At 36.9% G+C, this 23,373-nt stretch overlaps 1 protein-coding gene across 5 annotated transcripts in view; it reads right to left on the bottom strand.

Moving 5' to 3' along the window:
* Positions 1-23,373, bottom strand: part of KLC1 (kinesin light chain 1) — a 51,378-nt gene that overhangs the window by 14,165 nt on the left and 13,840 nt on the right. For 3 of the 5 annotated variants that reach the window (XM_054827416.1, XM_054827412.1, XM_054827415.1), the window contains exons 2-13: positions 19,869-20,130; positions 16,852-17,082; positions 12,716-12,794; positions 10,912-11,137; positions 10,315-10,402; positions 9,484-9,585; positions 8,662-8,835; positions 8,423-8,522; positions 7,505-7,554; positions 7,349-7,416; positions 5,791-5,899; positions 2,318-2,452 (exon numbers count right to left, since the gene is read on the bottom strand). In XM_054827416.1, coding sequence (XP_054683391.1) covers positions 2,318-2,452; positions 5,791-5,899; positions 7,349-7,416; positions 7,505-7,554; positions 8,423-8,522; positions 8,662-8,835; positions 9,484-9,585; positions 10,315-10,402; positions 10,912-11,137; positions 12,716-12,794; positions 16,852-17,082; positions 19,869-20,129 — 1,623 coding nt within the window. In that variant the 5' untranslated portion in view covers position 20,130. Of the gene's footprint in view, positions 1-2,290; positions 2,453-5,790; positions 5,900-7,348; positions 7,417-7,504; positions 7,555-8,422; positions 8,523-8,661; positions 8,836-9,483; positions 9,586-10,314; positions 10,403-10,911; positions 11,138-12,715; positions 12,795-16,851; positions 17,083-19,868; positions 20,131-23,373 lie in introns of all 5 variants that reach the window. The other 2 variants (XM_054827411.1, XM_054827413.1) reach the window with 1 other exon arrangement.

Below are 23,373 nucleotides of genomic sequence, written 5' to 3'. Positions count from 1 at the left end.
TGTCAATTACAGATACCCACTGCCATTTTTACATACAAATATAATAAGGGATACAAAGCTCAGGATTTCTACTCTGAATTTTTAAGACCAAGTATTTATTTGCATTTTCAAGTATCTTCTGTTAATTTTAAGGGATGGACATAACCTCAACTTAATATGTCTGGTTTAATAGTCAGTGGCAGATTTACTTCAACAGACATTTCAGTTCTTTTTGTAAGAGCAGAAGACATTACATCAAAGCATATCATGCTTAATATTAAATATAGAAGTCACTTAATTACAATAAATCTTCCAACAAAATTTTTTTGCTGAAGTTTGTTGCTTTACACACTCCACCTATTCTCTCTGATAACCAAGAACATGAGTCAGCGTGAGGACTTCAGAAGAATTTAAACAGAAAAGGCAGGCCTCTCTTCAGACTCCGCACACACAAGTAAAAACTTCTACCATATGAATCAGAATATTTTGTCTGGAGGGAACACATGAGGGTAAAAAAAAAAACCCCTACACTATATAAAGTAGAGGGAAGAACAGCAGTGAGATAGAAACACTAGCAGGGTAGAGGGAGAGAGAGTTGCCCACTTTATGTAAAACGTGTAATACAAAATACCTTAAGAGGGGAAAAAAGAAATAACAAAGATGAGAATAAAGCAATGCCACTTCAGCACACTAAAAATGAAAAATGTGTTTGCCTTCAGAGGTGAAAATTTAAATTTTTAAGATCAACAAATTTTATCACTGAGTTTGATTCAAATATTGACCTAGAAATACTGTCTATTGCTTTTCCAGATGGTCTTTTTAATCCAAAACCTGCATGCTTGATTAATTAATGTCAATAACAGAAAAAAAAGTTTAATCCATTAAGAACGTATAGTCATGCAAAGTACAGCGAAAATTAAGGGAGGAGTACAGTACACAGTTCTAATGCTGAATGGGCAAAATGAGAATTAAAGAGAGAGTTATCCAACCTTACTTCGGCTTTATTAATGATGCAGTATTACTCACAATAGATGCTGATTGACTGTCTTGGCACTGAGAACACCAATGCCAAGAAAACAATAATAAAGAGACAAAAGCAAAGATGGAAAGAACATTCTCCTTTAAGAGTAAAGCAGTGTGTGTTTTCTCAAGGTTTCTTTGAAATACTAAACTTTGTCTCATGTAGCTAAAAAAACCCCCAAAAAGTAAGAAAAAAAAAAAAGATTGCTATTGTAAAAGAAATGAAACTTCAGGACACTCAATATTGCAAAGTAGGCTACTTCCCCTCCCACAAAGCAAAAGCAGGCAACATCACTTTTATAATCTAACAGAGTATTTTCAGCAGAACTGCAGCTGGGAGTTAGTTAACAGTGCAATATATATCCCATTGCCAGCAATGGGATAGAGCATGGGAAAGCTGGTGACAGAAGCAAACAACTACATAAGCCAGATCAGTAACTGAAAGCTTGCACTGTCTTTCAAATAAAGGAAAACAATGGTTAGAAAAATGCAAGTGTAATCACATTATATATATATGTTTTTACTTTATGACAATCAGTGCTATACAGTGAAGCCAATATATGGGAAACAAAAAGCCCGGACTCCAGTCAAATTCTAATATGGCAAAGTGATAGAAATATTTCACTGAAGAAATGTGAAGTTACTGCCACATTGTTATGTAATGGCACCACCTCTTAAAACAGATTGTGTAGCAGTTTGAAAAGTTACGTTCTTTCCTCTAAAGAGCTGGGTAAGGAGGAGATTGGAATTATTTTCATGTTAGATTGATCACTTTAACTGGCTCTAAAACTGCTAACACTTAATACATGTCCATAGCAAATGTTCTTTGTGATTCCAACGGATGCAGTATTTTTAAAGAAACATTTAAAATTCGGGCAAACACGGCATCAAAAGGACAAAAGCAAAAGTGAGTTAATTGCCAGAATATTTCTACCAGTAAAAAGAAACCACTGACAAGCAATTGTACACCAGACCACAACCAGGACACTCAATCAGCATTAAACCACTTAAAGTTAAATACAACTGCTTGGGATTCTTGAAGAAATTTCACCATTCGGGACAACAACAGAAAGGATGTTTTAAAATTTTACAATATTACAATTTTTTACATTATGTTAGGAAAAACAAAATGTTATTCTTCATTTTTTAATTGATTCTGCAAAATTACAAGATACAAAGTAGATCAACCAAGAAACTACTGAAAACATGATAGGCTGGTGAATGGACAACCGTATCTGTTATGGTGGTAATTTAATCTAGGTTATTTTCTTAAACTGTGTACTGTACTTACCCCATTCCATTCTACGCTCATACTCACTTCCTCGCCTCCATCAGGACCGCTCTCGTACTTTACCACATCAACGTTGAGGCTTTCTCGGCTTCGCCTTTTTTCTATGCTCTCAGGGTCATTCAGCACTTCAGCAACTCTCTGTTTATGAACATTGTCAAGACCCTGAAAATTAGGTAAAATAGGAAAAGGTTTTATTTTATTACAAGCTGTATTAATCTACAACTTACACACAATAAATGTATCAAGAAAGAAGTCAAACTCATAACTCCATGATTCTGGCTTCAAAGGGCAGTCAAGATTAGCTGCCCTTTATACATTGCAGGAATCAACATAGTATGAAGTGGGCATACAGCTTGGTAGTTTGAGAATTCGGTGACTTGCCATTCTTTTCCTCCTTCTCTATCATATGTCAAAGCCTTATGGTGTTCGTGTCGCTTACCTGAAGCCATTTGGCCACCAGCTTAATATTTAAGCAATTTAGAGATCATGAACAGTCAATGCAATTCTCAAATTTCCACCTATCAAATGGTGCAGTATTCACCCACCTTTGGAAAGAATGCTGCAGATGTCTGAATACCTAAGACACAGTTATGTTATTTAAAAATACTGACATATGACACAATACAGTAATATAATTTATCCTTCAGAAAGAGTTAATATATAAAATAAGGTTATAATAGACAGAGTAGACTACATATATGTCAATATATCTTTGACCATGTGTTTACTTTCTATTAAAGAATGTTCATCCATTACCAAATGATCCTAAGTATCTTAAAAGTGCTAAAATACTTTCTATGAAAACCCTGCACTAAAAAAAAAGGAAAAATCTTTAACACAGAAACTAGAAAATAAGAAAGCTCAAATCATACTTATTTTCAGTTTTCTTTATAATAAATCTACTCTACATCATAAATGGTATTTGCTGATAGGAAGAAATCCCAGATGAATGCCTTACACATAAGAAAATACTCTGTATCTTTCACTGTGCAGCATTAGCAGTAAACACAGCAGGGAAGTGCTGCAACAAATCCATGAAGTCTACCACAACACAGAAAATAAAAATCAAGCAAAATTCTGCTTAAAACAAGTGCATGAATAAGAATTAAAGTTGTTTTACTGACATAGAGAAATCAGGTTCTTGGTTCCCATATAGCTACTTTCCACTGAAGAACAGAACAGCCCTCCCAAATGGAATTCCACACACAAGGAAGCATGCAACCAACATAGAATGTTCATATCATTTTCACTTCCATGTGGCTGTACGGCACAGAAGAGTGGCTAGAGCTCACAGATGGTAGAGAAGCGTAGGCTCAAAACTGCTTTTGCACCAATTCCTTTAGCAGCCCAGAACATTAAAAGCATAAAAATATTTAAAATCACGAACGTCGCTGGTCTTCAAAACTCTAGCATATATACCCAGCAGCTAAAGCAAACAAAACATGCATGAAGGAGAACAGAGCTGTGGAGAACTGATGCTTTTCCACACCTGGGAACAAAGTACCTCTTTGCTTTTAGCTCAGAAGGGGAAATGCATTAACCCTGTCTGTCCTCCTTTACTTTAATGACCTAAAACAGAAATGTAGTGTTAAATGCTGCTAGTAAGACAGCATTGTTTCCTGCACATCCAAATCTAGTGCTGAGTGTAATGTGATAGATTACAGCATATTGTAGAGGTGGTATATGATGCACCAATGAAAATCTGAAGCATGCTTAATAAAAATAAAGTAGCAGCAGCAAGCCTCCCACAGGCTCTATGGAAAATGGAGACAAGGAACAGTTTTTCCAATGGTACTGACAAGCCAAAAGTGAGCTAAGTAAACAGGGACTCTAAAAAAGACTCCTCCAATAGCAAGATCCTCCCATCCTTAATTTCCAAATAATCAATTCCAGGCTTCACAGTAAAAATCTGAACTTGAAAAGCTGGTGTTCTGTTTTGTTTCAGGTTTGTTTGGGGGTTTTTTAAAGATAAAAAAAGGAAACAAACAGAACTACAAGCTAAGTTTTCTTCCAGTCTTCTTTTTACTATTATATTATGCCAATTTATCCTGGTTCTATCTGTTCACACTAAAAAATTAGCACATGTAATGGTAATAGTAGAACCAAGAACCAAAGCAAATATGCTAAGATGCAGTGCACGTTCATTTCTTATTTTCAAATCACATCTGAATGACAGACACCAAAAATGACCCTTCAGTAAAAGTATGTGAAAAATCATCCTCAGTAAAAGGAAGTATCTGTATCAACTGTTTCCCTCCTACCCTTGAATCTTCCTTGCTGAAGAACTTTTCTCCTAGATTCATACAAACACTTGCAAGTTTTCCATCATTTTTTGTGGAAGAAAGAACTTACACCACCTTATATGAAAGAGAACTGTTACTGAATTCACTAGAAGAGCATGAGGTTTGCCAGGAACATTTTTGCTCTCTCCCCTTTCCAGACATCTGCTTCTATATACATGAGACACTGCAGTATCATTCTTCAAAATACAACTTCAAATCAGTATAACCAATAAAAACCAGTATGTTATCAATAAAGATATGATCCATCATCTAAGTCAGTTTACTTCAATTTAGAATTTGAGTTTAGAATTTCATATGGACTTATAAGAAAAACAAACCAAAACAAACCACTTCTGAAAAAAAAAACAAAACCAAAACAAGTCTTATTTACTATGTTGTATAAAAATGAAATTAAAATTGAACTTTTCAAGGTTTTTTTTTTATTCACTTATATTTTCTTATTTTGTTTTCCACATTAACACTGATTGACAAGCCATGTTCGCTTGTCTAGTCTTATGTACTTTTATAAAAGCCATTGTATCAAATCATCCAAAAGGGAAAGGAAAAACAAAAAGCCAATAAAACCCCAGCAAAACCAAACTCTCTCCCACCTTCTAAGACTGTGAGAAAGGGTTACTTGAACAGCAGATTTGAGAGCAGAGACAGCACAGAACTTTTCCACATTAAAAGAATTATAGTCCCTCCTTAAACTGTAATATCTATCCCATCAGCTTGCAAAAGTAACAGAAACAGCAACTGATAAATTTATAATGGTCTTCTGAAGGTCTGCACCAGTCAGTCAGTTGTATGCAGAAACAGAACATTTCTAAGTTTGACAGCTCCTTATTGAAGGTTGAACAGCATTACTGGCAAAGGAGATTATCAACAGAAGAACTCTCTATTTTCCCCCAGCTACAGTCTCTCTCCCAGGACACGTAGCCAACTGAGGACCAGTAGCCAACAGAGTATTTTCTGCTCTTCTATTTTCCACATAATTTCACCCCTGGTACACGGTGCCACTGCCCTAGCAATTAACCTTGCAAGCGTTAAGATGGTATTGATTTATCACTAGTTCAGACTGAAATTACAGGGCAACACCTGGCACCAGACACTGAACAGCTAAAAGTTTACATATTCTGCATGTATGACAGATACTAAAGTTGAAAATCTGCATGACCACAATTCAGAAATACCATTAAAGTGAATTTTCATACTTGCCTGTTTACGAGATCTCATTGCTGCCTCTTCTAATGTTTCAGCAGCTTCAAATTTGCCCTGTCGTCTGTAAAGTGCCCCAAGGTTCTTTAAGGTAGTCGTTACTGTTGGACTATTTAAAGAAAAGAAAAAAGTGTGTATATGTATACACACACACAAAAACCCCCCCTCGATTCACAAACTAATAAAAGCTTGAATTAATATAGTATTTATCATATTTTTGTAAGTATTTAATAAATCTCTCTTGAAATATACTATACTGTACTTCGTGTACAATGGAAAAACCTGTTAACCCCTTTCAATGTGCATTAATGGCTCACACTATGACTAGTCAACAGCCCTGAAACTGGAAGTCAGTAACTAGTCTCTAGATCTACTCAAGAGAAAACTGGAGTGCTGTATCCTCGTGTTTCTCAGATTCATCTCAAGCTGAAAAATTAGCTCAAACTGAGTGTGTCCATTTGAATAATTGTGAAGCTTCCTGAAAATATGCCTGCTTGTGTGTACAGTGACCATTACTGCAGCATGTGTTAGTCACAAAACAAATGACTAGTTCCTTTCATCAGCTTTCACTTAGTATCTCTTTGCAGTTTCTATGCATTCAAACTACGTTTGAACAATAAAGGGGAAAAAAAATAATCACACATTGCATTAACAAGTCTCACACTCCAACAAGACATTTTTGTTTCAATGACACAAGGAGAATTAGCTCAGTCACAGTATTGTTGCTTGAAATTTTGCTCTAGCAACAGCGGAGAAAAAAATTTTCCTCAGAATGAACTAGTACATGAAAAACAAACCAAAGTGTATTGCACCCAGAGTTCAGAATGGAGAAAAAAGAGCAGATTTCAACAGTACAAAGGTCCTGTTGCTTGTTAAATATAAGAATTCAAACACTGAAGAAACAAAAAGCCATCACTGAACATTATCAGTACTAGGTGCAGGTTTTTTATTACATTGTACCACGTGCATGTTAAAAAAAAAGGCAGTTAAGGAACAAATCAAAGCAAACAAAAAATATTTCACCAAGTATAATCCAAGCTGAAGTCCTTGTTTCTCTTCTTCCATTTTAAGGTACGCGTTTTCGTTCACACAAAACTGTATTCTTCAAGCTTTAGAAACTCAAATAATGCTGAATTGTGGCAGTTTATCTTTGTTTCTTGTGCCACCTAGAAAACTCAAGACTCAGTTGTTTGCACAGTCTCCTTTTTGCTTCTGGCCCTCTCTAGAGGTCTTGCTGGGGCAAGAAGAGCACGTATGCCAACCAACAGGATAAAAAGAAAGAAAAGTGACCTACGCTTCCATGTGAAGGACTGCCAAGAACACAAGAGGTAAATTATGGCACTTACTAGATCTAACCAGCCTAGATTAAAAGCAGCCCCAGGACTTAAACTGCTAGTGTTCCTGAAACTCAGTCTTGGGGCCTGAATTTTTAATACTATAGTTTTTAGAGTCCTAAGTAAGCATCTGATTTGTTTTTTTTTTTTTAAACATGCTTTAATCTGACATTTCTAGATACTGAGTATTGCTGCGTTGTTTGTCCTGTAAAGAAATTACCCACCTGTCAACTTTGCAAGCTTTGTACCAGCCACCATATTCTCCAAAAGATGTGCCATCTTTTTGCTTTCCCTAAAACAAAAGTAATATTGAAGAAAAATAACTGATTTGTAACTTAAATAGTAAAAGCTGCAAACTAGATTTATGACAACGGCCTTACTTTGCATTCTTCCCTCTCTTCTGCATGCATCCAAATAGGTTTATTTTCATCTGATGAAACAGAAGAAAATATTTTATGGAAGTACAAAACTACAAAATAGTCATTGTTTGACATTGCCCTCTTCTGAAATTAAGTTCTGAAGCAGAGAAATATACTATTACCACCACAAAAAAGCTTATTGTCCATACTACAAGCAGATAAATAAAACATGCACCTCTTCTTTTATAGTCTTACAATTCTGTCGTCTTTTGTTATCTGAACTTCGAAACAGTTACTTCTGAGAAGCTTTCAAGTCAGTATATGCTGCCATTGATTTGTCACGTGCCTAGTTCCGTGCCAGAAAACACACATTTATTTCTTTTATCATAACAACTGTTTTGACATCTACTAAGCGGTGCATATGCTACTGTCATGGAATGCAATGAAAATTCTTTACTGTGATTTATAGTTGATAAAATGCATTCGACTTCAATGTACAGTGTAATTCACAATTTAAGGGTATTTCCCCCATTCTTTAGACGTATTAATGAAGGACCCACATTAACAACGTATTTATTTTATCATTAAAAATCCTGTGCTTTTTCCTGTGACTGGAAAGTGACATATATTTTCCTGCCTCTATAAAAATACCAAAATTGGTTTTGTTGGGCATAAGATAAATTATGCCAGAAATACAAACCATAAAACATAAACCTACCAAGTCTACCTCATGTAAGAAAACTTTTCCTTTTGAATCAAATGTTACCACTGTATTTAAATGCTTTATTATGAATGTACTTCAATGCATCTATAAGACTTTAAGTCTATCATAAGCAGACAAGAATTTTAATCAGGATACAATTAACTTCCCGCAGATTTTATTTCGTAACAACTACAAAAATGAAGCATACATTCAAATCTAGGAACTAAGTTTCTTACCATCTACAGAGCCAAATTCCCGTTCATGAGCACGAGTAAGAATCTCTTTGTATAAAGTTTCCGCTTGCTTAAATTTGCCCTGTTTTAGATAGCAGGATGCCTGAAAACAAAATATCCCCCAAAAGATATATCAGCCCATTGTTTTATTTAGCTTGATATATACAACACATGCTGAATAAAGGTGCATTTCAATTCACCAGAAAATTTTACTACTTAGATTTACTTTACAAAAGGCTTACCAGGTTATTCTTTGTTTTCGCAACATTTGGATCATCGGGTCCCAGCTTAGTTTGGTAAATCTCCAGTGCCCTCTGATAGTAGTATTCAACCTCCTCATATTTACCCTGGTTCTGGCATAGTAAAGCCAAGTTATTTAATTGTTTGGCAACATCAGGGTGATCTTTTCCCAGAACCTGAAAAGGAAATACTTTGTATTAAAACATTCTCCAATCATCATATCAGGGTTTAGAAATGCATCATTTAGAAATGCATTAGTTTTTATTCCTCATCAATTCAAGATGAGGATGACAAAAACAAAATTTGCACTTGAAAGATATGAAAATCATTCAATTCTATTACAAACTGAAAATGCTGTACAACAATTCATAACAGGAATAATGTAAGTAGTAGAGTAACATTATATGCAGCGTATTATACAAAGAAGCTTGAAGATGCAGGCATTCAGCTTCACGGACTACAATAAATATCCACATAGTTACAGAATAATCAACTTTAAAATTTTAATGGTTTAATTTTTTAATTCCAATGCTCTTGTCAAATCAAAGATTACTTAACTATCAAAGGGGAAAGAAAAAGGTAAAAAAGGTTAATTACAAAATACAGAATTTAGAATATACCCAGAGGGTTCCAACAGCTCTGTAGGACTACTGGAATTTACTACTGATTTGAATTTCAGACACTGCTAGCTACTAGGGCATTGCTAACTCTGTGGTTTATCTGGCAGATCTACCCAACTAAAACATACAAAAAGTTAAAGTGTTTAACTTTGACCTGTCCCTCAAAAAAATCCATTCAAAGGTGCTGTATTCTTTTACTCATACCTTTTCTCTGATTTCCAGAGCTCGCTTACACAACGGTTCAGCTTCTTTGTACTTTCCTCGTTTACCATAAAGTACTGCAAGATTGTTTAGAGTTGCTGCCACCTGCCAATGGTAGAGAAATATTAATTACGGTGGAATTTGCAGATACAAATATCTGACAAATGAACACATCTGCAATGCATTGATGTTTTCAAATTTTCCATGCACAGGGCAGACCGCTTGAAATTTGCAAATGAAGAAATATTATTGAATGCATACATACACAAACAAGGAAAGGAAAAAAAACCCCATCATTAAATACTTTTGCTTCATTTTTGAAAATGTCATTTAGTGGATACATTTTCTTCCTATGTTCTTCTCTTACAAAGTTACCTCTCAAATCTATATTCAGAGCTGCCCTGCTTCACGCAGGCTACATGAAGTGAGATATCACGTTAATTTTAAACACTAAGTACAAAAGCTTGATTTAAGTTTCATTTAAAAGCAGCAGTAAAACAGATCAAAAGTACACCTTCAATCTGAATTTAAAAGTGATTTGAGTAAGCAAATGAAAAATCTTTCTTCACAAATTAATTTCCCCTAGAAAATCCATGCAACCCAAAATCAAGCATGTGCAAGTCATTTGTGGTGAAACAGCATTGAATATAATGCTCAAAAGGTACACCAAATATTTAAGAGAAAACAAAGAATGTTACATTGTGGCCTCCTACCTGTACTGTTTAGAGATAAGCCAGGTCTTAAAAACTTTCCTGTTGAGTTTAACATTAGAATGAGTTGAAAAAAATTCAGTGAAAAACACAACTAAAAATATGATATTGCATGTATACAAACCGCTGGATGATCTTTGCCCAAAGTCTTTTCACGGATAGCCAAGGCATCATTCAGGAGATTTGCTGCATCTTTGTATTTGTTCTGGTCTCTAAATTTTAGAGAGTCATAATTAATGCTAAGGATTTAGAAAAGAAAGTCATAAAAATGAAGCTGACTTCAGTACTGGTCTAAAGATGCTAGTACAAAAGAAGAGTAATTGAGAATATATTCAGAAATCAGGAAGTAAAAACCTGAAGCCTGTAACTGTAAAGTAATTTGCTGGTTCAGGACAGGCACTACTACTTTTACACCGGTGCAATTCATACCTCTAGATTATCTCTAAGTGGGTAATCAAGACACGCCCCCTCAACAGACAAAAAAAAAAAAGTATCAAAAATAGCTTCACTCCCAAAACAAAGGCACAGGCAAAAATGCAGCAACTGGTTTGACTTTTAGTATAGGGAGACATACAAATATTGCGGGACTCTCTTGAGGGTTTTAATAAAAAACAGGGAATGTTAAAGAATACAACAGTCAAAAAATGTTAGTCTAAACATTAATGGTTTATAGCCAAATACTATTTATTTAACTGATATTTATCTATGTCAGTATACAAACCTGTAAACCAAAGCAAGTATGTTCAACATAGTGGCAACATCAGGATGATCATGACCTGAAGTCTTCTCCAGATCTTCAAGAGCTTGTTTACAGAGAGGTACAGCAACCTCGTATCTACCTTGGGAAGCGTACTGAATAACAAGATTATGAAGGGTCCTTAATCTTGCTGGAATTTCATAGCCACCTTGCTGGGCAGCAGCTGCAGCACTGCTATGCTGCTGTTGAACTGAAAGAAATCCACAAGATTTCAAGTTGTTTAAAAGATTACTAACTACAACATCTAACATTACTGCTCAATGACACAAAAATGAGAATCACTAGATTTCATTTCTTCAACACAAAGCATTAATATAAAAACATACTTCACAACAGTCATGCTGTCTTGAACAGTGACAGTGAAAATACAACCATTTTATTCTTCATACTCTCTCCAGTATAGTATCAGTATTATTTTACACTTCTATTAGCTCGAAGGGCCAAATGTAACAAACTAATGAAGAAAGTAGAAAACTATTTCGGCTCAGCAAATCATTAGCAGTTCTCAAGATTATATCATAATTTTGCACTTACGAACATTGACATTTCCTTATGGAAAGGAACATTAACATAGACAAGTGAAATACCTGCAGAAAAGCTCAAACGATTTTTCCTTTCTTCTCTCCATTCTATTAAGCACAAAACACTCTCACAGCAAGTGGGAGCCTTTTTATGTCAGTGGAATCATACAATTCCAAGCCTATACCCACAATCACTGCCTACCAAAGCACAGAAGCATTTCAGTATTTTTCCCTGGAGGTCAGGAAATTACTGAAATGTCAACTTTGTCTTTTGTAAAGCAAAATAAGGCAGATGGACTATGCAGGTACATGGACAGCTTTGCCATGCAACTTTCCCATCACAAAATTCTAGGGGAGGAAGGATGAACTCAGGATGGAGTTCCTGGTCAACACTAACCTATTAAAAAATCTTCAAGTCTTCCTTCCATTGCTGTCTACAGATAGCATTACCATGCTATCGAGCATGCAGCGTATCTTGTGTATGTACCCATACAGGAAATTCAAAACCCTACTGATTACAAAGGTGGGACCCTTCGGACATTTTTTTCTAAAGTCAATTGTCTATTAAGAACCATTATACTACTAGCACAGTGCATATACACTACAATATCAATACATTATATAAATCAGCTTTACACCCATAGGAAAAACACATTTCACTAAGCAAGGCTTATCTATTAATGGCTTCTTTCCAAAAGAAATAAGCTTTCTTACCAAACCTCTACCTCAAACTTCACTGCATATTCATCAGTCCTTCTGACCTGAATACTTCTAAAATGAGTAGTAAAACTAAGGAAGGCAACCATAGCAAAGACAAAAGATTATATGAGAAAGAATTCAGAATGAAACCTGCTCCAAAATGTTAAATCAGATCATTAAAAAGGTCATTAACAGACTTCACCATCTGGTCAGACCACCAAAAATCTTCAATGTTTCAGAATCTGCCTCAGTCACTTGAAACAAATCCTTTCCATTCTAAGGCCCACAGGAAAGACTGCAGGACCAATTTTGAACTCAAGTCAGTCCCAAGAACTTTACAACAGCTAGTAAACTCTCTTTAAAAACTTAGCCCCCAGTTCTATAGATACCAATGTATAGAATGTATATCAATGACTGGTTTCCCTATTCTAGCATTCACCACTGCTGTGTCCCAGAGGGCCCCAAGCACAGATTCATTTTTTGTAAAAAGCATCTTTGTATTTTGCATTGCACAAATACACTAACATTGTTATTTGAAGTACACTTACTTCCCTGTCCTTGGTCATCTTCATCATTGGGAAATAAGTCATCCAAAGGCTCTTTGGTGGAATCCGTATCTTTATCCTCCTACAGAACAAGCCCAAACCCAAATAAATTGTTACACTTAAATCTAAGGCATGAAGGGACAGTCCACTTCATCAGTAATGTTAAAGGAAAACCCCACACCCAGAACTCACCAAGAATAACATTTCTCACAGAAGTTTAATGAAGATCTTACATTCAAATATATTTACATACTCTGTCCTGAAACAATACAGGACACCTTCAGAAGAGCCAGGAATAGAAATCAGGTCTCCTAGATTTCAGTCTCAATTTAAGCACGCAAGAACACATTTGCTATTCTTACAGACACACTATACCTACTGAAAGTACCCAGTGAAGAGTGAGTGCTACCGAATACAGAATTGGCCACTATACTTTTTTTAGTCATAAATGCAGTTATAGATGAGCAAGGGAGAGGAATAAGGAGATGCATCTCCTGAAGTTGCACCAGCAACTTTAAGTCTCACCTCCATTTCTGAGTACTCAACTTCTGCACAAATAATAGATTTTGCAGTTATGATCTGTAAGGTTCAAAAAGAAAAGAAAAAAACCCCACAAAACCACACACTTGGAAGGAAGTTCATCTCCAGTAGTCTCCATCTGGAACCATATTAATTTCTGCACAATCCATCAGTATATATTGGTTTTAAACATCCAAAGATCATTACCAAATCCCACAACCATGTAAAATAAAGAAACAGATCATCCCTCAATCCTGTTTCTTAAATATGGAGTCTACACAATAAGAATAGTTGAAGTTCTCAGAAATGTTAATCTCAGTAAGGAGAAAACCCAGGAGCAGAACACATTCCTATTTTTCTGACTCTCCATTCAATGCCTTTTTCCACAGATGAGAGAAAGGCAACTGCTGCTGCTGGCATTCAAGTTCAACGCTGGCAAAATGGGTGCTCTGCAAAACCAACAGATTGATGGGACTACATCTCAGATGGGAAGTTCATTTTAAGTGTACTGATTCCAACTTCATACTGAGTATATACAACTGACTGTTTTCAAAGGCTAACAACAGAGACTGTCCACATGGTTAGTGAAACTATAAAGATGCTTTGCTTGCTTCGCTCCTATTTGCCAATTAAACTTCAAACAATGGTGCTATTTGGGCTATCTGCAGATTACAGGTCAACAGTTGGCACATCAAAATCCCAATGTTCACTCCTCCCGTACCCTTTCTAAATGGGCTTCACTGGCAGTATTCAGCTACAAATACCAACTCGTGAAACAGCACCGAGAAGTTCCACGTGCAACAGACCAAAGCAACTCTTACTGCTCATAATACATTAAAAAGGATTTAGTCAAGCAGTTGGTTAAGCATGACTAAAACACGTACATTTTCAACCATTGTGTTGCTTGAAGTAATTGGTTACGAAAAACTGTTCTTTCCGAGACACAGCTGAGAAGGTCTGAACACACAAAATCATATCTTTCCCTACAGTGCCATCTAACTTAAGAAAACAAAATAAAAGGAAAACAAGAAAGGCCAATAATTCGGAAGTCTTTTTATGTGATAAGTTACTTCTGTAAATTAAAATGGACAGAGTGTACCCTCAGCAAATTTGCTGACAGTACTAAACTGGGAGGAGTGGCTGACAGACCAGAAGGCTGTACTGCCATTCAGTGAGACCTGGACAGACTAGAGAAGTGGGCAAAGAGGAACCAGATGAAATTCAGTAAGGTCAAGTGTAGGGTCCTGCACCTAGGGAAGAACAACCCCAATCACCAGCACATGTTAGGGATTGACCTGCTGGGAAGCAGCTCTGCAGAAAAGGACCTGGGAGTCCTGGTGGACAACAAGCTCTCTATGAGCCAGCAATGTGCCCTCATGGCCAAGAAGGCCAATGGTATCCTGGGGTGCATTAAGAGTGCGGCCAGCAGGTTGAGGGAGGTTATCCTCCCCTTCTACTCTGCCCTGGTGAAGCCACATCTGGAATATTGTGTCCAGTTCTGGGCACTTCAGTTCAAGAAAGACAGGGAACTACTGGAGAGAGTCCGGCAGAGGGCTACAAAGATGATGAGGGGACTGGAGCATCTCTCATATGAGGACAGACTGAGAGAGCTGGGTCTGTTCAGTCTGGAGAAGGGAAGACTGAGAGGGGATCTTATAAACGCTTATAAATATCTAAAGGGTGGATGTCTAGAGGAAGGGGCCAGACTCTTCTCAATGGTGCCCAGTGACAGGACAAGGAGCAATGGGCACAAACTGGAACACAGGAAGTTCCATCTGAACATGAGTGTGTTGGGTTTGTGTGGCAAGGTTTTGGTAGCGGGGGGCTACAGGGGTGGCTTCTGTGAGAAGCTGCTAGAAGCTCCCCCTGTGTCTGATAGAGCCAATGCCAGCCAGCTCTAAGACGGGCCCACCGCTGGCCAAGGCCAAGCCAATCAGCGCCTCTGTGATAACATATTTAAGACGAAAAACACTTAGAGGGAGAGCTTTTGCAGCCGGAGAGAGGAGTGAGAAGATGTAAGAAACTCTGCAGACACCAAGGTCAGTGCAGATGGAGGGGGAGGAGGTGCTCCAGGCACCGGAGCAGAGATCCCCCTGCAGCCCGTGGTGAAGGCCATGGTGAAGCAGGCTGTCCCCCTGCAGCCCATGGAGGAAGGATGAGGGGGTGTAGAGATTCCACCTGCAGCCCGTGGAGGACCCCACGCCAGAGCAGGTGGAGGCACCTGAAGGAGGCTGTGGCCCGTGGGAAGCCCACGCTGGAGCAAGTTCCTGGCCGGACCGGTGGACCCATGAAGAGGGGAGCCCACGCCAGGGCAAGTTTGCTGGCAGGACTTGTGACCTCGTGGGGGACCCCACGCTGGAGCAGTCTGCTCCTGAAGGTCTGCACCCCGTGAGAGGGACTCCATGCTGGAGCAGGGGAACGATGAGAGGAGCTCTCCCCCTGAGGATGAAGAAGCGGCAGAAACACCGTGTGATGAACTGACCGTAACCCCCATTCCCCGTCCCCCTGTGCCGCTGAGGGGGGAGGAGGTTGAAGCCGGGAGTGAAGTTGAGCCCAGGAAGATGGGAGGGGTGGGGGGGAGGTGTTTTAAGAGTTGATTTTATTTCTCATTCCTCTACTCTGTTTTGCCTAGTAATAAATCAGATGAATTCCCTCTCTAAGTTCAGTCTGTTTTGCTCGTGACGATAATTAGTGAGTGATCTCTCCCTGTCCTTATCTCGACCCACAAGCGTTTCGTTACACCTTTTCTCCCCTGTTTAGTGAATGAGGGGAGTGAGAGAGCGGCTCTGGTGGGTACCTGGCCTCCAGCCAGGGTCAACCCACCACAATGAGAAAACAACTTCTTTACTTTGGGGGTGACAGAGCACTGGAACAGGCTGCCCAGAGAGGTTGTGGAGTCTCCTTCTCTGGAGATACTCAAAACCCACCTGCAATCCTGTGCAATCTGTTCTAGGTGATCCTGCTCTAGCAGGGGGGTTGGACTAGATGATCTCTAGAGGTCCCTTCCAACCCCTACCACTCTGTGAATCTGTGAATCCATTTTCTCTCTCTAAGAATATGTAACACAAGGGGGTAGCTAAACATGACTGAAAACATGCAGATGATCACAATGTCTGACAGAAGGTCATGAAAGGGGATTCAATAACATCCTATGCTAATATAAATTCTCAACAGATATAAGAGCTACACATTAATTTCACTAGATGAAAATTAAGTATTTTTCTTGCAGTCAAAATAAGCCAAGTCCCCTATGTACTTAGCATCTCTAACAGTTTACATTCCTCACTTAAGTTAACTGTTGAATTTACAGAAGGAAATTTTTGGCTTGAAGTTCAGTTCTTCATATTTTTTTAAGTTAATATACTAAATAAGTATTTATGGATTTTGACCCTCATATTTTATTATCTACAGACAGTGAAACATTTACTCTCTTAAAATAAGAATAAACTGAACTCTCAGAATCTTTCTGCAAACTATGTGACATTGGTACAAGGTAAACATTTTAATGACAAGTTTATGTCAGAGACAAATAAAAAGCTTGTATCTGTCATTTCTTGGTAACTAGGCAGATTACAACACATATGTAAATGTAAAGTACTTTTTAGTATACAGCTACTTACTGATGGTGAAATATCATCATCATATTTTTTTAATTGATTCATGAATTCTAGATGTTTCTTTTCTTCCTCCAGTTGAGCCACAGATTGCTCACTTTTCTGTAGTTTCTGTTGCGTATTGGCTAGTTCATCGCGTAGCCACTGATTTTCCTGGCACAGCCGGCGAACCTGAGCACGCAATTTCTGCTTCTCCGATTCCACTGCATTTAAGTGATTTGACAAGGCCATCATTACCTAAAAAGCAGAAGGTGCCACATGACATACTTCCTCTAGAATGCAGTCCTATACTGAACATAAGCGCCTTTTACTATTTAAAACCTGTCAGCTGTGAAATCTAGTAAACATTCAGATTTCTCTTTTTTGTCTATCTGGTTCTCACTTTTTCTCCAAACTGTTTTACCATTTGTTCAACCAGAATTAACCTAGAGGAACTCTTTACTAATGATTGTTTTCCACGATGCTATCAGAAGTCGAACTGGTTTAGAATTCCCTGAAGATTACATATAATCGTAAAATACATGAAAAATTTGAACCAGAATTTAGATTACTGAAATGGAAATCTTTGTTCCACTGACATGAAATGGAGTGGTAACACTTTTAACGTGAAGGATCACAAAAATAACTTAAGAACTAACACAGAGTTGCAATTTAAGAGCTTTCAGACAGAAAACGACTCATGTATTTGCTTACAGTTCATAATGATGAACCTCACTATAACAATACTACTTCAAAGGGACGATTATACTGCTGAGAGCTAAATGTGCAACTGAACACACAATCTATGTAAGCACTTTATATATACATATTGTAAGCTTAAGTGTGCAGACATTCCATGTGTTTGAACAGTCATTAAGGACAAAAAATAGAACAGTCACAAAAGCAGTCTACATTGATTTTTTTTGTTTGCTAAACAAAGTTAAATGAAAAAGGAGTTTGTTAAGTGAAAGCCAACCACTATATACAGAAAATATTCTCCTTTCACTGTCCATGTATTTTCCCCACTGATGATACTTGTAGAAAGGCCGATGGCCATCCCAGGAAGCACACCTTGTAAGAACAGGCAACTGGTGATAATAAAAATCTTTTAGATAAGTTTGACATCCCCAAGTTATTAGTATTTCACTTCCTCAATTTCATATTTCCTTAAAACAAAGTTACCTTGAAGTGTTTTTAAACTAAATATTTCATGTGAAACAGATTGTGTCCTTAGCTGAAATTTCAGGTTTCAAAAAAATATATCAAGCCTTTAGAAACTACTTTTTCCTATAAAGATAAAACTCCAGATATAATTTCCTAGTATCAGTTCAAATCTCCAGACTTCAGCACCTACCTATTTACAAAATCAAAATTGTCAATAATTTATATTACTTGGCCTATTCAAACAGTGGTATTTGTAACATCAGGAAGTATATTTAGGAAGTTTGTGGTAATAGGGTCAACATATTCAAACAACATTCTACTAGCTACAATGACAAACTAAAATCTTTTGTAATCTAACTCTCTAGGATTAACCAAAAGAAAAGTTTGATTACTTTTTCAGCAAAGTCAGTTTCATTTTCATGGAAATAACACTTGTGTCATCAGACCTACATCCATGTCTCAAAAACATGTACAAAATACTTCCATATCTTAATTTAAATCCCACCAATAATAATTTAAAAAATTACTGCATTTTTGCAACCCAAAGTGTGCAGGAAGAGTAGGCCTATCAGGTCTGAGAGTAGTCCTTTGAAGTGCAATTGCTTTCCTAACAAAGGCAGTAAATGCAAGCCACCACAGTTCACAAAACACCAGGTCAGGCAAACAAAGCAGTAACATCTGCAATTGAGGCTGCTGAATCCGATAGAGCCAAGAATCAGACCTAGCTTTTCGGAGTCCCAATACCATGTCAAAGTTAGGAGAGAGAAGCTACTCGCTCACAGGTGTTCCACAAACACCCATTAAAGCTAACTCAACTATTGCAGTTTTATCCCATGTATCTTCTAGTATTTTTTCCAATACAAGGGATCAAAGCTTGTACAATATACTAAGGCCTGACAGTCTGTACCATAATGTTCAGGGGTTCTACATTCCCATGTCTGGTAACCTGCATTTGTTCATTCTCTCAGGCCTCAATGCACCATGATCCAATGCACACCACTTCCAGATCACTGAAGAGCAGCTCGATCCAGATGAGAAGACTGAGCACAGTTATAGACCAATATAAAGTTTATATTAATATAATGTTAACTCATTGGAATTTTAAACTCATTTGCAAACACTCTGCCATTTTATACTGATGACTGTGTCGCATCACATAGTTTCAGGTTTTTGAACTAGTACAAAATACCCTAAAGCTGGACTGTAAATATAGTTCTGACATCCTGACTAAATATGCATCGTCTCACTCATCTTCTGCAAACAATACCTTAATTAACTAAAATAGTTCACAGAAATTAGCTCAAGAGTCCTTTCTTTGATGTATCAGTGAAAGTTGGTCAGATTCTGTACTCGATTCTTAACCTTTAAAATGTTTTTAGATTCAATTTTGGTTTAGTAAAATGTTCAATAAACATTAGAGATTCTTCAGCCCCAGGAGCATCGTGAGCTACATCCCTCATAATCAAGGGAGTGTAAACATGAATTTAAGGTTATGACAGAGCTCAAAGGTTGGAGAATATTCATTTATTTGTGTGTGTGTGTGTGTGAGACCTCCCTATGCAATAATTTAGAGTTAAAATGCCAATGCTCAGTTCTTGAGCTGCTCAAACATTACCTGCCTAATGCCGTGGAAAAGTCTAAACAGAAAATAGCCACTGTCACACTGAAGTAAAGAGGAGCTCAGTTATCAGCTTCAGTGTTTTAATGCTGATGCATAATTAGTTCTGTAACACAGCAAGGCAGTACCTACCTCTATTAATTACAGCAGGTTTTTCCTTAACATACAATAACAACATAAATGTCCCAGAACATTACTAATATTCAGCAAGGCACAAGTAAGTCCTCAAAGTCTGAAATGCTTTATTTCTACCGCAATTTACCTGTGCTTCACTAAGGCCAAGCTCCAGCATTTCCAGTGACTTTCGAATCATGTTTGATTTTTCTTCAACCAGGTTAGTTTCATCATCTTTCTTCAAACATTTCAGTGTTTCAAGTAAGCTCTGTAAAATTGAATTGTGTTCATTCTTCAGTGCCTCTAGTCCGTTAATCACTTGCTTGGTTTTGGCAATGATTTCATCTTGAGTAAGCTTCTCCAACTTCTCTTCCTTTAAATACACCATTGTGGACATGTTTTCATACATTCTGAAATGGAAGAGTACACTAGTTAACCCAAAAGTAAAAATAAAATAAGTAATTCTCTATAACTGAATAAAACTTCCCTTTAAGAAGTCATTAAAACATATGAATTGGAAATGCTTATTCAGAATGCAATGATATTTTTGCACAACTTGTACAGTGTTTTAAGTTCTGGGTTTGAACAGTGTTTAAAGTTTTCCAGTTTCTATTTCCAGAATTAATATTAGCACTAATTCATAAGCCAAACAACAACTGAAAATAAAATCTGTATTGCAATATGGCAGAAGAATTTCTAATGAACACTGAAGAATCAGGCTGCATCTCCAGGATGTGCAAAACCAAAGCAGCTGGTGTACAAAAGATATACTATAATAAAATTATTTGCAGATATCACTGATCTACAACTATCTTTACAAATATCCCCAAACTAGAGCTTAAGGAATTTGAAGAAATACAATCCAACCATCTATAAGGGTTGATCAATCAATCATGAGAAAAATCTTCCTTTTCCAGTAAAAAGGAAACACCATCATTTTCTAAGGGCTACAAATGTTATCACTACTTATTTTGAAAACAACTGCCCCCTAAGATTACTTTACATTCATTATTGCAACTCCAGTTCCACATAGACATTCAATTGTCTATAGGTCTAGATGCAGCTGTTTTGACAAAGTTGCAACAGCTGTCTCATGCTGGAAAAAATAGTTTGTATAACACAATCCTTGCAAGAAACATTTCACTGTGCTATTTTGTCAGTACCTCATGCACTACATTAAGGCTAGCAAATTTCTGGATGTTTGTAAACATCTCTACCAAAGGCAAATGAAGACCCAGAAAAGTTTAGAAACTCAGGTAACTTTATATATACTGCTATTGAAGTGATAAACAAATATAACAATGTAAAAATATAAACAGAAGACACAGAAATCACTTGATCCTTTTAAAATGCCACTAGAAAAACGTTCTATAATGAAAATAAAGAATTGAGGAATTGATCCTTTATACTTCAGATATTTATATCTTCAAGTGTACCAGGAAGTATGAATTAGAATAAAGCAGGAAAGATTTTTCAAAAGCAATATATTATCACATCTATATGAAGACACTTGGGGAAGCTTTGATAACATAACATTTAAAATGAATTAGCTAAACTGTGTTAAAACTCTGTACAGAAACAAGTCTAGTTTCAGAAGAAAGCAAAAAAAATTACGACCACTTAAATCTTGAATAAGAGTGCTATAAGGAATATGCATTTATGCACCACTTCATGACAACAGCCACAGGATGTGCTCCTATGCTCTTGTATTACATTGGGGGGGGGGGGAAGAAAGGAGGTTGCTCTTTCTGTTTATATGCACTCAAATGACCTCCTGCAATGCGACACATAACAGGCATACCCATTTGTCACAAAAGCTGTACACTACAATGGTTTATTTTGTAATGATCTATTGTCTGAAAACACAGACAATTTGGGGAAGCAGTGAATTTGGTTTTACCACAGTTTAATACAAGAACTTAATATTCGCAAATATACGTAATACAGAGCGTATCTATCTGTATAAAACATCTAATGTAGCACAGCAAAAGAAAAACTCACCAAAACCTGATGAGCAGAATGATATTTAGACATTTCCCATTTATAACCTCAGAACTATTACCCAGAATGCTTAGACATTTTTAAAGCACATACTCTCTAAAATTGTGTATAAAAATGAACTGCAGTTTAATGTAAGCCAAATTTGTAAATAAATGCTTCTAACATGCAGAGTCATATAAGAAATTGTCATGGATTATGCTAACTTCAGCATACAGCTCAACCCTAATTATTGTCAGCATGTTTTCACGCCTTCAATTAACAATTTCCATCCTGAATGCAAAGAACTGAACTTTGATCATAAGGAAGTAAGAATAGCAGAGGACATCTAACGAATAGGGACTTCCATTTTGTATTAGAGAAGTTCTGAGAAATGTGATTTTTAAATACCTACGGTTTTTCTACAACATTCCAAAATAAGTACGTGATCATTTGTCTCTCTTCTGTAAACAGTGGTAGCAATTCCTTCTGCATGCTTCAATATTTTGTAATCATTCTACACCAAAGATAGAAGGCAGCGGGGAGTGTGTGCATGTATAGATATTGTTTAAAAAAATTGCACATTTTAACCACCACAGTAGAAGTTAAATGAATTCTAGAATTCTAGGTAATGTGCGCAGATAAACTAACAACCATTTGCTGTTACAAAAAGAATACACAAAACCAAGAAAGCAATACCAAAAACTACATTAGGCCTTGCAATGGTCGTGCCTTCATGCAAAAAGAATAAAGTAGCCTGGGAAGTACCTATCTGAAATCCAGCCAAAAGACACATCTGTGTGCACAATTACATCTACGGTGTGAAATGGATGCTAATCTATTACTATAAGGAAAAAAGGTTGTCAAATCATAGAATCAGGCACATAGCTGTGGCTGAATGCATTGAATCACAATTAATGAAGGCTAAGCCAGCACAGAAGCTTTTGAAGAAAGGAAAAGTACATTTAAATCCAACGGAGCAAAAACATACTTTAAGCCCATCACAACAGTAGACCTGCTTTACAAATACATGCTGCTTGTCTCAATCCAGTGTGCCAGATTTTTAAATCTCTACCAAGATTTTTAAAACTCTAAACCAAGTGTAGCCCTAAGCTTTCACTGCCTCAGAGGTACCATACCAGTGCAAGCAACTGTACTGGAGCTGGGGTCAAGTCAAAAGCTACTTAAAGACACAGATTGATGTGAAGGTCCAGGAAGCCTGGGAGAAGGATTCTCAAGTCTCCTCTAGTGAAAACTGTTAGAATCCTAATCTTTCCCATTGACAGGAAAAAGGAAGAAATATTTCTGCATAGGTTTCAAAGGATCTCTGTATAAAACACTACCAAAAATTTGGACGATGCTGTTCAGAGTTTTATAGATTATGCTTGGGAGAATTATTTAGAAAATGGGAGGATAACAAGCATGTAATTTATCATGCTATCATGCTGATTCTTTGTAGGAGTAAGATTAATAAATAAATATCTAATATCTTTTAAGAGCAGCATGGAGGTGTGGTGCTATTTCCATGATTTTTTAAAAATCTATTTTACAAAAGGGCATTACCTATTCATCAAATAAGACCATATTTGAATATATAATTATACAATTAGTTTTGCATAACCTGAGGCAGCAAACCCCATACAGGAAGCAAAAAAGTTAAGTTTGTATGCAGGAAG

This window comes from Grus americana, chromosome 5 (genome assembly GCF_028858705.1).
Source record: "Grus americana isolate bGruAme1 chromosome 5, bGruAme1.mat, whole genome shotgun sequence".
NCBI lineage: Eukaryota > Metazoa > Chordata > Aves > Gruiformes > Gruidae > Grus > Grus americana.
This window is presented reverse-complemented; position numbering and strand designations above follow the sequence as displayed.